At 40.2% G+C, this 12968-nt stretch overlaps 1 protein-coding gene across 2 annotated transcripts in view; it reads left to right on the top strand.

The window, feature by feature from the left end:
• The window catches only part of helz (helicase with zinc finger), a 55258-nt gene that overhangs the window by 19529 nt on the left and 22761 nt on the right, over positions 1 to 12968 (top strand). For both annotated transcript variants that reach the window (XM_080463708.1, XM_080463709.1), the window contains exons 16-19: positions 1273 to 1452; positions 3504 to 3605; positions 5529 to 5707; positions 11995 to 12113. In XM_080463708.1, coding sequence (XP_080319834.1) covers positions 1273 to 1452; positions 3504 to 3605; positions 5529 to 5707; positions 11995 to 12113 — 580 coding nt within the window. The remainder of the gene's footprint in view (positions 1 to 1272; positions 1453 to 3503; positions 3606 to 5528; positions 5708 to 11994; positions 12114 to 12968) is intronic.

Here is a 12968-nt window from a genome sequence, read left to right as displayed (position 1 = left end):
AGAATGACACAATACAACACCGTTATTCAAAACTATCTACAAGCGAGCTACATACTTTTTTCATTGATAGAGAATTAGTATGATTGACATGAAAGTTGTACTTTAAGCACTAATTTGGGAAAGATGCACGCTGAAGCCTGCAGAAATTATGCAGCCAAGGAAACGACAGGCTTTTCTTAACTTTAGTCTAGATTTGGTTTGAAGGGTGCACAATCTTTCCCTGTCAAAAAACCCCAAGTTGTTTATTTCAGCTTTTGGTTTCGGTTCATCTTCAGACTCTTAAACCTAAACCTGTGGGGAACATATCGTTGAACGGACGTTGACATGTCAAGATCAACTTACAAAGTGTAACAGTAGCAATTGTTTTCAATTATTTTGTGCTTTGACAAATATAATAAAATATTGAGAAAGTACTATCAGCGTGATACATTTTAGGGTTTTTATAATTCTCTCTGAGCTCAGACACTTGTATGAACACATGCATGCTTTTCATTGCTAAGGAAACATTGTGAAGCTCTCCAGCTACATCTCAGTTGGAGTTTAATCAATTGGTGGATTTAGGGCTTCAGATGATGCAGCTTCCGTAATGAAGACATTGATGCCCACAGACACGCTGCACGCAGCTTGTGTGTGTGTAAAATCACATATGTACTACCTATCAGCATTGCTTTAACACACATGAAAATATTGAAAGGTTGTTTTTTTTTTTTGTCTGTTCAAAGCTGAGTGTGTGTGCACTATGACAAGCATTCACAACAATTCTGCTCCTTCAGTTTTAACATATAGAGGTGAAAAACATATTTCTGACTTGAGTTCAACTTGTAAACATCTAATGTGTTTCAGCACTCTGAATGTCAAACTTACACTGGAGTCATGTGTATAATACAAAGGTCTCAGTGTATATTTCCATGTGTCAGACTAATGAGCAGAATGTTGCCCTCAGGACTGACTAGTGCAGTTATTTGCCACCCATCTCTGTGCATCTTCAATTTATTCCTCTTGTCTTTTTGATCCACTTATATAATTCCTATTCAACTCGCATTCAAATTCACGCAACACATACTGTCTTTTGCCTGTGTCTTTGTCTTTATTTCTTTTTGTTCTTTAGAATTCAGTTTCTCACTTTACTAATCTGTAATGTTACTAATGAATCAAGAAGTTAGATGAACTTAATCAAGACACTCATGTTGAAAGTCGTTCTATTGTAATGAAATCCAAAACATTTTGACATTTTCTCAGTTTAAGCATTTATAACCCTTCCTTCACCTTCAGGCAATGGGACGAGCAGCTGGATCCCCGTCTGAATGCCAAGCAGAAAGAGGCCATCCTGGCCATCACCACGCCCATTACCATCCCCCTGCCTCCAATCCTCATCATAGGACCCTATGGTACTGGCAAGACCTTCACCCTGGCTCAGGCTGTCAAGCACATCCTCCGCCAGGACACCAGCAGGTTTCTATATTTTTTTTCTTCACGTGTCACAATGAGTTCATTTTTGGAATGTCTAGAAAACATGTTATTCTCATAATTTGAGATATAACATCATTGAGAATAACCTCAACAAATGGATCTTGCCCTAATCACAGGGAGCACTTATTTGTCAGTGCTTGAAGAGGTGTTTCCAGATGGTAAGAAGTGTATGGTGACATGTTAATGGGTGTGAGGCTAAGTGCTCACATGCTCTGTACCTGTGAAGTTAATGCTCAGCTATTTCTGTTGATGAAACCTATTAAAACTCTCACATTGGTGTTGTATGACAATAGTAGTTTTACTCAAGAGCTTGACAATTCACACTTGCAGAGTTTTTATGTACACAAAGCTTGAGTGCACAGTGTAGTGCTTTTTAGTACAAGACCCTACACAAAGTGTATGATACCCAGTTTATGCTGATCCAGTTTTATAGAGCTTTGGATTCAGTTTTCTTTGAGTTTCTTCACTGAGAGACTTTGTAAGTCACTTTACAGTATAATGTGGTGTGATTCACCAAGGCTCAGGACGTGCGTCTTTCAGACATCATACTTGTATTGTCAAGACTATGCACCATCATAGGATGTTAATCAATAGTCCTGATGTCACACATATTCTAACAAGTCTTTAGTGACTTGTCACTCACCATGCAGGCATTGTTCAGCGTGAATAATGAAGGTTTATGGATGAGATCAAATAAAATTCAGATATGTTCCGGTGTGTTTGCATCAGTTGTAAATGCATTCAATGTTAAAGAGGGTCAGCCACAGAACAGAGGCGCTGCGCTGTGGCTTCAGTTTTAGCTTCAGGCCACAGGCTGTGTTTGGTTTGACATTTAGAGTTCAGAAAACACAACAGTGTAAAGTGTCAGCCTGTCACTGCAGTGTGTCTCGGAGCGATGGCCTCATTATGTATGTGCGCCATCACTCGGAGGCAGGCAGTGTGGTGATCGCTCGGACGAATTTGTGTCATTTGTGGTTGATGCAAATGGTTAGTGTGATTACAACACGTTTCCTCTGCCGGGATTCCATACGCACCGTAATCTGATCAATCAAGTTATGTCACTTCAGTGTGCCAAAGAATGTGGTGTACAAATAAAACATGGTGATATTTTCTTCCATTGGCATTTTTTCATCATTAGTGAGCTCCCTCTCTGTGTGTGTGTAGATACCTACAGGAAACTGCTCCTGTTAGAAGGAAAACATTGTAGTTGAGGCTCCTAAATGGTTCCCTGGTCTTGATGAAAAATGTTTGTAATATCGTGGACAGTGTCCCCTAACAGAAGCGAACATTTAGTTTTTAATGAGGTAGAGCTGGTAGTGTATATGTAGTGATTCGGAAAACAATGTCCTGATGTATAGCGATGTAATATTAATTCCTCAATTCACTCTGAAAACATTGAGTATTCTATGCCTCAAATATATTATAGATATTTTAAAAGCCGGGACACGGGGAGATGACCCTCTGGGCTTCTGGTACTTCCAGCTTATCGTGCGGTTGAAGCCTTGAAGAATGAATGCAAACCTCCATCAGGTGTATCTGATATATACAGTATGCAACTGTGTTTAAAGCTTGAAGCTTTCTGTGATTGTTCAGCACTAAAGGGCATATTTATACCTACTCTCTTTACTGTCCATATCGTTTATTTTTCTTTTTACATGATTGACTACCATTAAAATGAAGATGGAAGCTTTTAAAGGCTGGACTGGTAACATAGCACCATGATGTGACAATGCTGTTTCATTCATTTGCAAATACATTTTGATCAGTCAAGTTCAGTTCAAGAGTTGTTTTCAGATGCGATCCTTTACGGCACCAACAATGCATGGATAAATGGACTGTGTTTTCCTGCTTTCTCTTTCGATCCAGTTGTTGATCATAAATCAATAATGAATATTACATTACATATGAATGATCAAAGATAAGAAACCAGTTGATAAAGTAGGTTTAAGTGTCAGAATCTTTCAGATTGTTTTGAATTGTACTTTGTGTTGCGGAGGTTCACACTTGCCACTGTGCTCCTTTGTTCTATGCAGGGTTCTCATCTGCACCCACTCCAACAGTGCGGCTGACCTTTACATTAAGGACTACCTTCATCCTTACGTTGAAGCAGGCAATCCACATGCCAGACCTCTCAGGTACGGAGACCTTTACACAGGATATGTACGTCCACGTCATGCACGGCACAAATGTTAGAATAAAGCTTTAATATGAATGTATATTCCCGGGTGTGACAGTACTGTGCATGGGGTAGCTACAGTTGTGTAATTAGACTTCACAACAAGCCCATATTTAGCCCTAAATAACTTGTTTTATATACTGATGTGGGGTAGAACCCTCCAACTGAGCTCCAGTTTAGATTGTTTTCCTGTATTTGATTGTTGCATTGACTAAAAATGCGTTCAATCTAGTTGTTGAGATATTACTTTAAAAATGTTTAGTATTTATAATTGATTTTTGTGTGTTTAAGTCTGAACTGCTGTTGTTAAAATACTGAAGTCAGACTAATATATCCTCAGAGGTCATTGTGTCGCAGAGCTGTATTTCCCTTCACAGCTCCAGGCAGATATTTACCGACCTCTGTTATCAGCCCTGACTGTCCTCTTAGATCTACACGTTGAGGCACCAAATAAATACACACCAGCAACTGATTTACGTTCTTTGTGGTTAATCTCATTTCAATATTCCCAGAGGTCACAAAGGGATGGATCTGCATTTGTATGTCTTTACCTCCCACCTGAGACCACTAAACATCGATGAAACAAGTTTCTTTGATTCCCCATTAGATTTCAACAGGTTGCAGTCGAAGTAAAGCACCAACCATGAAATCTGCAGCTAAATCCACATTTTCCCTTGTGAGCTTACTAGTGTTGTCACAATACCAGCGTTTTGGTATCGATACCGATACCACCATGTAGTTCCATACTTTCGATACTCCAAATAAAAAGAAGACAAGACAGGCTGGATCTAGTGACGTTTCGTAAGTAGGACCAGTGTCTTTAAATGGAATGTTACTATGCAGTAATCTTTATAACATTAAATGGCTAAAATAGAATATTTTCACATTATATTATTTATTTTATTATATTTATAATAGCGTTAAATTTGTTTCCAGAGCTATATTTTCATGGGTATCTAAGTTATTAGCTGTGGTTCTTTGAGCTCCTTCTGCAGGTCTGGGTGTTTGTCCTTCAGGTGTTTAGCAGGTTAGTAGGTTAGTAGTGTAGCAGGGTAGTAGTGTAGCAGGGTAGTAGTGTAGCAGGTTAGTAGTGTTTCCACTCTGGACCAGACGTGTTCTCTTACACTGTCTGCTCAGTGGAGCTTCAGTGTTGATGGAGACACCGTGCTCTTTTGCTTTGAAGCCAAAGTACTTCATATAGTACTTCTAGTACCTGTTTTTTCTACAAGTTACGGCCTCGTGGATGTAGCAGCAAAAATTTTAAATAAATCCAATAAAAGAAAGCGGAGCGCTGTTTTCCGCACTGTGATTGTCCATAACATCCAAAACAAGTGAGAAAGTGGAGCAGCCGGCAGACCCCCCCCCCCCCCCCCCCCCCAGAGAGACTGACCACTCTCCTCCGTGCAAATTACAACCCAGTGACGCTCCGCGGCCCGGCCCAGTGTAGTATCCTTTTAAAGGCAACAGTACCGCGATACCAATACAGTACCGGTATACCAAACAACCCTAGTGCTTACAAAGCCATATAGTCAAAAAATAAATACCTTAAAATAATATTTCCAAGGAACATCCCATGAAAGATATTTGAGACTAATCTCTTTGCTTGCTGGCTTTCTTTCTCGATCATTTTTCTGCTGATCTGAAATATACACTGTTGTTTATGGGTGTGTAGTTTTCTTTCTCGAAGTAGAAAACCTCTGAATATCACATGGAAATATCTTTGGTGTTTTTTTTAATCTCCTTTCTCCTGAAATGAGACTAAAATCTCTACAGTGTATCAAAACTAGTGCAAGTGAAAGGATTATGCCGTTTCTGAATGGCTCTGATTGGTTTAGTTTGCTCTGGCTGTAACCCCTTGTTCTGTTGTGCTCGCTCCCTACAGGGTATACTTCAGGAACCGCTGGGTAAAGACGGTCCACCCGGTGGTCCAGCAGTATTGTCTCATCTCCAGCACACAGGTCACTTTCCAGATGCCCACAAGGGAGGACATCCTCAGGCACCGCGTGGTGGTGGTCACCCTCAGCACCTCCCAGTACCTCTGCCAGCTTGACTTGGATCCTGGTAAGTCACATCCACAAATATCTAAGCCTTTCATATATGATCAGAATGGCCAGTGGACAGTCACTATGTTCAGTGGCTTTCATTTACTGTCATGGATTCCCAGATGAAAAAAAGATTCATTTAAATATATTTCTAATATTTGTTCTCAGACAAACTCAAACTGAAATACTAAATGCACATTTCACTGAAAAACGTACTGGAGCTTCATTTTTGCATCCCTGAGACGTTTCAGAAAAATCTAGCTAATGACTTTATAAATATCCTATAATGACAAAAAGAAGATAAAGACTATTATAACAAAATATTATTCCTAAATATGAAATAAAAGTTTTTATGACAGTGGTAAACTAGTGTTTAGATGCATATTTTCCAAAGTTTGTACTGAAGGCTTAAAGTGTTTAATCTCACATCGTTGGGTCATCCCCAGTGGCTCTGACCGCCGGTGTTGGCTGGGGTCGCCCAATTCAGAAGGAGATGGAAGTCATTTCAGTGTAAAAGACATGGAAAACAAGCCAATTTGTCAGTGCACGCTAATAACTGACACTAATGTGTCAGCGGAGGGGGCTTTGTCTGTTGCTTGGGGACACCATCTGCCTGTATCCAATGGACTTTACATAATTAGGCCTCCTCCCATGTTTCATCTAACCTTCTCTCCTGGTGTTTCATGGTGAGGAAAATCGCCAGGAAACAAGGCGATTGGGAACCAGTAAGTCTAAGTAGGGATAGAAAAACCTCCAGCCCAGACCACACAGGTCTCTCATAAAGGACTGTTAGGTTTTTATCGGTCTTTTGTTTGATTTGTTGAGTTTTTGTTCTTTTCAAGGCCCAAATTCAGGATTTAGCTCATGGACAGTGAACATGCATGCCATTGCGATATTGTTCATGTCTTGACAATATTTAGTTTTCCCACTTTTTTTTTCATCCAGAAAACATACATTTGCACTTTTCCCCTGAAAAATTGTGTTTTTTTCTATTAAATCAGGTCTATGTTTATTCTTTGTCAATTGATTTATCAAGATGTGAGTGTGAAGTTGTAGTCCTTCTTTTTTATTTATTATAAGTGTATGATGCTTCTTCTTCACCGAAACTACCAAATTGTTTTGTGTGTCGTTTATTGTATGTTTAAAAAAAAAAAAAAAAAAGTTTTTTAATGTATTTCTTTATAAATACAGAGCTTTTAGCCAGCTTGTTGGTTTAAACAAAGTTTAACTCCCACTGCAATATGCACACATTGTGAAGGTGTGTCCTCAGGTAACATGCAGTCCAGCTCGTCTCTCTGCTGTGCTCCTGTAATCACAGGACGGCAAGTCAGCTCTGCTAAACATCAACTATTGATACTCTTTTTATAGGACAAACATTAAAATTACTACATAATTTCAATCCATACAAGTTGTTCAGGCATGTTTTAAGATGTTTTGACAGTAAAATGAACACATCATTTAAAAGCACAATATACTTTGGAAAGTGTAAAACTGACCCAAATCTCACACACAATGTATGATTCCAGTCTAAAGAACATCGTGGAGTTATGTGAAACATTGCGTACTCACTACCGTTTACTATTTCATAATATAAAGGGCTTGTTGCAACACATGAACCTAAATATGACAAGCAGAAAGGATTAGGCCTAATGACCATGAAAATACTGTTAATGAGTTGGGTCATGATTGTAGATAAATGAAGAATTTGTGCCATATATTTCTTTTTGCACAAGTCAGGTGATTTATTTTGGATCTTCTAGAGATTATGACTCTGACTAATACTGCTGTTAACGCCGAGGCCTGAAATACTGATCTGGATTTAAGTATGTTGTATAAATTCCTCCCTAAATCTGTACTTGTAGTGAACAGTTATGAGCATGGTCTCTTTCACACTTAAAGGCTTTCCAAATCACTTCTTAAGTGTGAAAAGGGTTGAATGAGTCTCCAGAGGGGGATGTGAGAGACCTGGTGTGAGAGTGAAAGAAGCTGCATTTATTATTGAAGAATCTTCTCTTGCCCACATATCACATCTGCAGTTCAGGCCTGTTCTCCGACGTCTCACACCTCTGCTTATCATCCGCCCCTCCTCCTCCCTCATGGCACTGTTTTCTCCAAACACTCATTATTAGCCCATTGATGGATAACAGCCACTGAAATGTAATTTAGGCTGGTGGTTTGGAGAGAGGTCCCTGGAGGCAGATGAAACATTAAGCACCATGTTCCTCCGTGCCTGCATGTCTGGACTTCAACACCATCTTTTCCTCCCTCTTGCCTCTCAGCTAAACTTACCTCCCTACCTGGTCATTTGTAATGACCAATGTTTGCAAGTGTTATTACAACTTTGTGTTCATGTGGAACAAAGCAAAAAAGCAAGCAGGCGGGTTGCAGTTGGTGTCATGTAGTTTATAGAGAGGGTCACTTCAGTAGTTAAGGGAGCTGACAACATGAAGTCTTTGGTTCCTGTATTGAAAATGTAAGTTTTGCAGGCAGATAGTGTGAGGGATATGGCTTTGAAATAATATGTTAATATTTCATGGTCATTGTGAAATTATTTAGAAATAAAAGAGTCAATACCCTTCAGACAAATTAGAATTGTTGCTCCTTGCACACATGCTTCTACTTCCTCTAAAATCATGACAATATAACTTTTATTGTAGGTTCCACTATAGCTCTGTGTGTTGTATTAAAAACAATTGTGTCCAAAATATATATAAAAAAATTTAATTTAATAAAGGTTTGAAAATATGATTTATCAGTAAAAAACATTGTGTAAAAGTATGTTTTAACGTTTGATTTTAAAGCGGAAACTGACTTGTCCTCCCTGGTAATGAGCTGAGGCTCGGTCAACCTCAAGTGGGAATTGGCAAAAAGGATCTCAGGCAGCAAAGACACTCATGAGGAGTCTTATAAATAGGGAGGCGCGTGACCCATTAAAAATATCAAACTAGTATTAAAATCTTAAGATAAACTGTCAGTGGAGTGCACCAGTGTGATTTGGTCATTTATTCTAATGCGTATCTAAAATGAGTAAAAACATGATGTTTGAACTTTTCCCACTTTCAACACAGTGAAACACTGAGGAGCTCAGCTCGCCGTTAATTCCGTCACTCATGTGCGGCAAGTGCATAATATAATCCAGAGAATGTACTTGAGGATGTATTTTTCTGCATATTACACACTATCTTTGAACTAAATGTCTGTTCTGGTAATCTTTCTCATCTGACGATTGTTCAACGAGAAGATTAAATAACTAAAGTAAGATAAGTAGAATTTCTAATCTGATTTTATATCATACTGTTTAGAGGACTGTACATAATGTGCAGTCACATGGCAGTAACTCAATGTATTTAGGCATGTATGTAAGTGGTAGACTCTAGACAACCTGATGAAGTTTAAACAACGGATTTCTCAGAGAAAGGGAAAATATCCAGCGAGCAGCAGTTCTTTGGGTAAAAAGCCTTGTTGATACCACAGGTCAGTGACGAATGGCAGAAAGACGGTAGCTCTAATAAATACTTGGTCCAGCCACTATATGCAGAAGATCATCTCTGACCACACAACATGTTGAACCTCCAAGCTGATGCTCGATTCACACAGAGGTACGCTGATGAGTCAGCCATCGTTGGACGCATCAGGGAAGACAGACAGGAGGAGGATCAGAGGCTGCTGGGGGATTTTTCCGTCTGGTGCCGCAGGAACCACCTGGAGTTCTACACCTCCAAGACGAAGGAGCTGGTCATAGACTGTGGGAGGTCCAGACCAGTCCTACTGGAGGGAGAGGAGGTGGAGGCTGTTGACTCCTACAAATACCTGGGACTGTGGCTGGACAACAAACTGGACTGGTCAACACACACCAGCCACCTGGACAGGAAGACACAGAGCAGGCTGTCCTTCCTGAGGACACTGCCGTCCTTCAACATCTGCAGCAAACTACTGTGGATGTTTTATCAGTCTGGTGTGACCAGTGTCCTCTTTTACACCGTGGTGTGCTGGGGACAGCACATCCAAGAAGGACACGTCCAGACTGGACAAACTGCTCTGGAGTCGGCATGAAGCTGGACTCTCTGGTGACGGTAGCAGAGGCAAGTACAGTGAAGACACTGCTGGACATTATGGACAATACCAGACACCCTCTGCCCACCGTCATCAACAACCAGAGGAGAATGTCCAGAGAGACACTGCTTCGTCCTAAATGTGGGACTAACAGACTTAAGAAGTCCTTTGTCCCTCAGGCCATCAGGCTGTACAAGTCCTCACTGGGGGGGAGGAGGGGACAGAGGACAGAAGGGAAGTAGCAGGAGCCGCTATCCACCTCCTCCATCCTACATCTCATGTACCATAATGCTAAACTGTGCAACATCTAATGGTCTCTTCACTGCAGATGATCCTCCTGGTTAATAATAGTGTCTGTAACCACCGAGCAGTTTAACCTTCGGCCACTTTCACTCCTAGATTCTGTTAGAGGCTGATTCTGTTCACCACTTCTATATCTAGTTAAGTTAAGGTTAGTTAAGAGTTTATATTATTTTATATTTTTTGTACTATATTTTGCTAGGAGTCTAATTAAGAGTTAAGAGTTATATTATCTTATATTTTGTGTACTATATTTAGCTAGGAGTGTAATTCTTTTTGCCACTTCTATATCTAGTTAAGTTAAAGTGAATTACCTTTTTTTCTGTAACTCATCTTTGTTCTCCTCTGTGTGCTGCTCCTCTTCTATTAAGCTGCTGGAACTCAGATTTCCCTGACGGAGTCATCCTAAGGGATTAATAAAGTAAAGTCTAAAGATTTACCAAAATTGGTCAACAGGAAAAACATGGCCGAATGCGACAAGTCTCATTATTGCCGACAAAATCCAGATGTTATGGTCAGAATACCATGTAAATAAGTTAAAAGCATGGATCCCCTTTGCCTTGTGTCGACAGTCCAGGCTGATTATAGTGGTGTAATAGTGTGGGGCATATTTTCCAGGACAATTTGGGCTCCTTTTGTATTTATGCCAAGTCATTTAAAGGCCACAGCTTACCGAGTATTGTTGCTGACCATCTCTGTTTAGGACCTTGGGGCACTCTCTTGTCATGGCTCCTCCCAGCCTGGCCTCCAATCACCTTCAGACACCACATCTTAATATGAAAGAACACCTGATGTGGTGTGACATCAATGATCATATGGACCATAGTCATGGAGAAACGTTTCTAGAACAGGTTGAATCTTTGCTATGAAGGATCAGGGCTCTTCGCAATGGGGTTCAAAGTGTAGTGATGATGTGACCAGTGAGGGCATGTTGCACATATTGTTGTTTGGTGCATTACTGATTGGACAATTAACACAACACCTGTTGTAACAGATGACTTTACTTGTAGTTATTCCACCAATGGTCAATTATGTCACGTTGCCATTTTATCAGGACCACGGCGGGTCACCAGATCAGCCGGTGGTTCGGTGAGGCGCAAGCCATTAAGAGACAGCTCCGTTTAAGAGCTTCAAAATTAAGAGAAAAAAATCCCCCGCGATGTGTTTTGTAGGCATTTTGTTCAAACACGGAGCAAATGTTGCCTCAAATCAAACTTCTTCACATCTTTTCTTGCCAGTCTGTTTTTTGGCTTGTTTACTTTTTGACAGTCACTGAGTTTATTTCCAGCTGTCACATTTCATGTCTGCATATACTTTCCCGTGGAGATGGTGGAGCTTTAGAGGGTCTATGCTGGTTGTTATTCAGCATCTCCCTCTTCCCTGGGGTCTGCTCCAGCTCTCATTTGCCATGCTGTTTCATCCCCTCCCCTCACTTTACCGAGTACTGTGAGCTTTTTAAATCAGGGTGAGGCCACCGTTCAGTCCTTTTTAAAACGCCCACACATTGCCTTTGTTTTGCAGGATTTTGAGGTCTTAAACTTGTATTTATTTACTCCAGTGTGGTTGTATATGAAGTAGTTGCAGGTGCCTTTATATGCCTGTATGTGTATTTGGTCTATGATTTGCATGACATTGATTACAGGCTAATGAAGTGTAATACTTTATCAATCACTGAAAAAGCAAAAGCCCTAATATTGTTGCTTTAAAGACATTTTTTGGTGATAGCTACTAACTCAATTATTGGCCAGTTCCAAGTTAGTGGTTTAGTGTATTTTCGTGAGACTGATCAATTCTGTGTTTTTTTCTTTTCCACTTGTATGAAAAGTACAACTTTAATATTTGGTAGTTAATATTGAAAAAATACATTTGATGTTCCTTTACAACCAAAAACCTACATTTAAATGAACCAATATTTTTCCCTTTGTTCATGCTTCATCTGGTTTGTTTTGGCAGGGTTGTTCAGTCATATCCTGTTGGATGAAGCAGCCCAGGCTATGGAGTGTGAAACCATCATGCCTTTTGCTCTGGCAAGCAAGACCACCCGCATCGTGCTGGCTGGAGACCACATGCAGGTAAGGAAGAAACACAGTCCAAACCAGCGATGACTAGATTTAGTTATGACCAAAAAGATCCAGCTGCTCTTTGCTTCTCTACTGTTGTATTCCAAGACGGGAGTGGAGCCATTAGAGCAAAGTCATAATTGTCCTTGCATCATACATTTTATTAAGCTGTTTTCACCTACTTGAAAATACAAAGCAGCAGACAGCAGCCTCTGTGGAGCTGCAGCTTCAGCGACCACTTCAGCCACAGATAACACAAATATAAACTCCCGTCAGTCAAGCTTTCTGAGCCAACACAAGGAATTAAAACCTCATTTCCTTGACTCCTGCTTTTCAGACAGTGTGCAGGATTACCAGTAGGAAGTGGACGAGGTTGAGGCGAGAGGCTGCCATGCAGTAATTACTTGATGTTTCTCAAATTAAAAAATGTTTTAAAGGACAATGTCTTCTTGCTTGTCCATCTGTTTTCTCTCAATGACGTTTATCACAGCTCAGTCACTTTGCAGGCACAGAAAAGACATTGGTCTTCATTTTCCTGCTTCTCCTCACTCCATCTTTTCATCTCAGCTAAATGGTCAATGAAGGCCTTGATCGATTTCTCTGTTATTTACTGTGCTAAATCTCATTAAAGGAAGCTGTCCCGCTCTCACTGGTACACTTACAAAAAGGCTCGGCCTAAAAATAAACGTCTATCTGTGATCTGAAGGGCATCAAACAGAAAACTGAAAAGGATAGGTTTTTTTGTGCTGGGACGGTTTGGGTGTATTTAATCAATCGTTTCTCTCTGTTAAATCTACGCACAACATATTTTCACTCCGGGTTGAAACTTGATTACACTATATTGTATAAGTATTGGAGCATTTATTC

Source organism: Lipophrys pholis (assembly GCF_963383615.2).
Source record: "Lipophrys pholis genome assembly, chromosome: 5".
Taxonomy (NCBI): domain Eukaryota; kingdom Metazoa; phylum Chordata; class Actinopteri; order Blenniiformes; family Blenniidae; genus Lipophrys; species Lipophrys pholis.
Note: the sequence above shows the minus strand (reverse complement) of the source record. Positions and strands in the feature narration are given on the sequence as shown.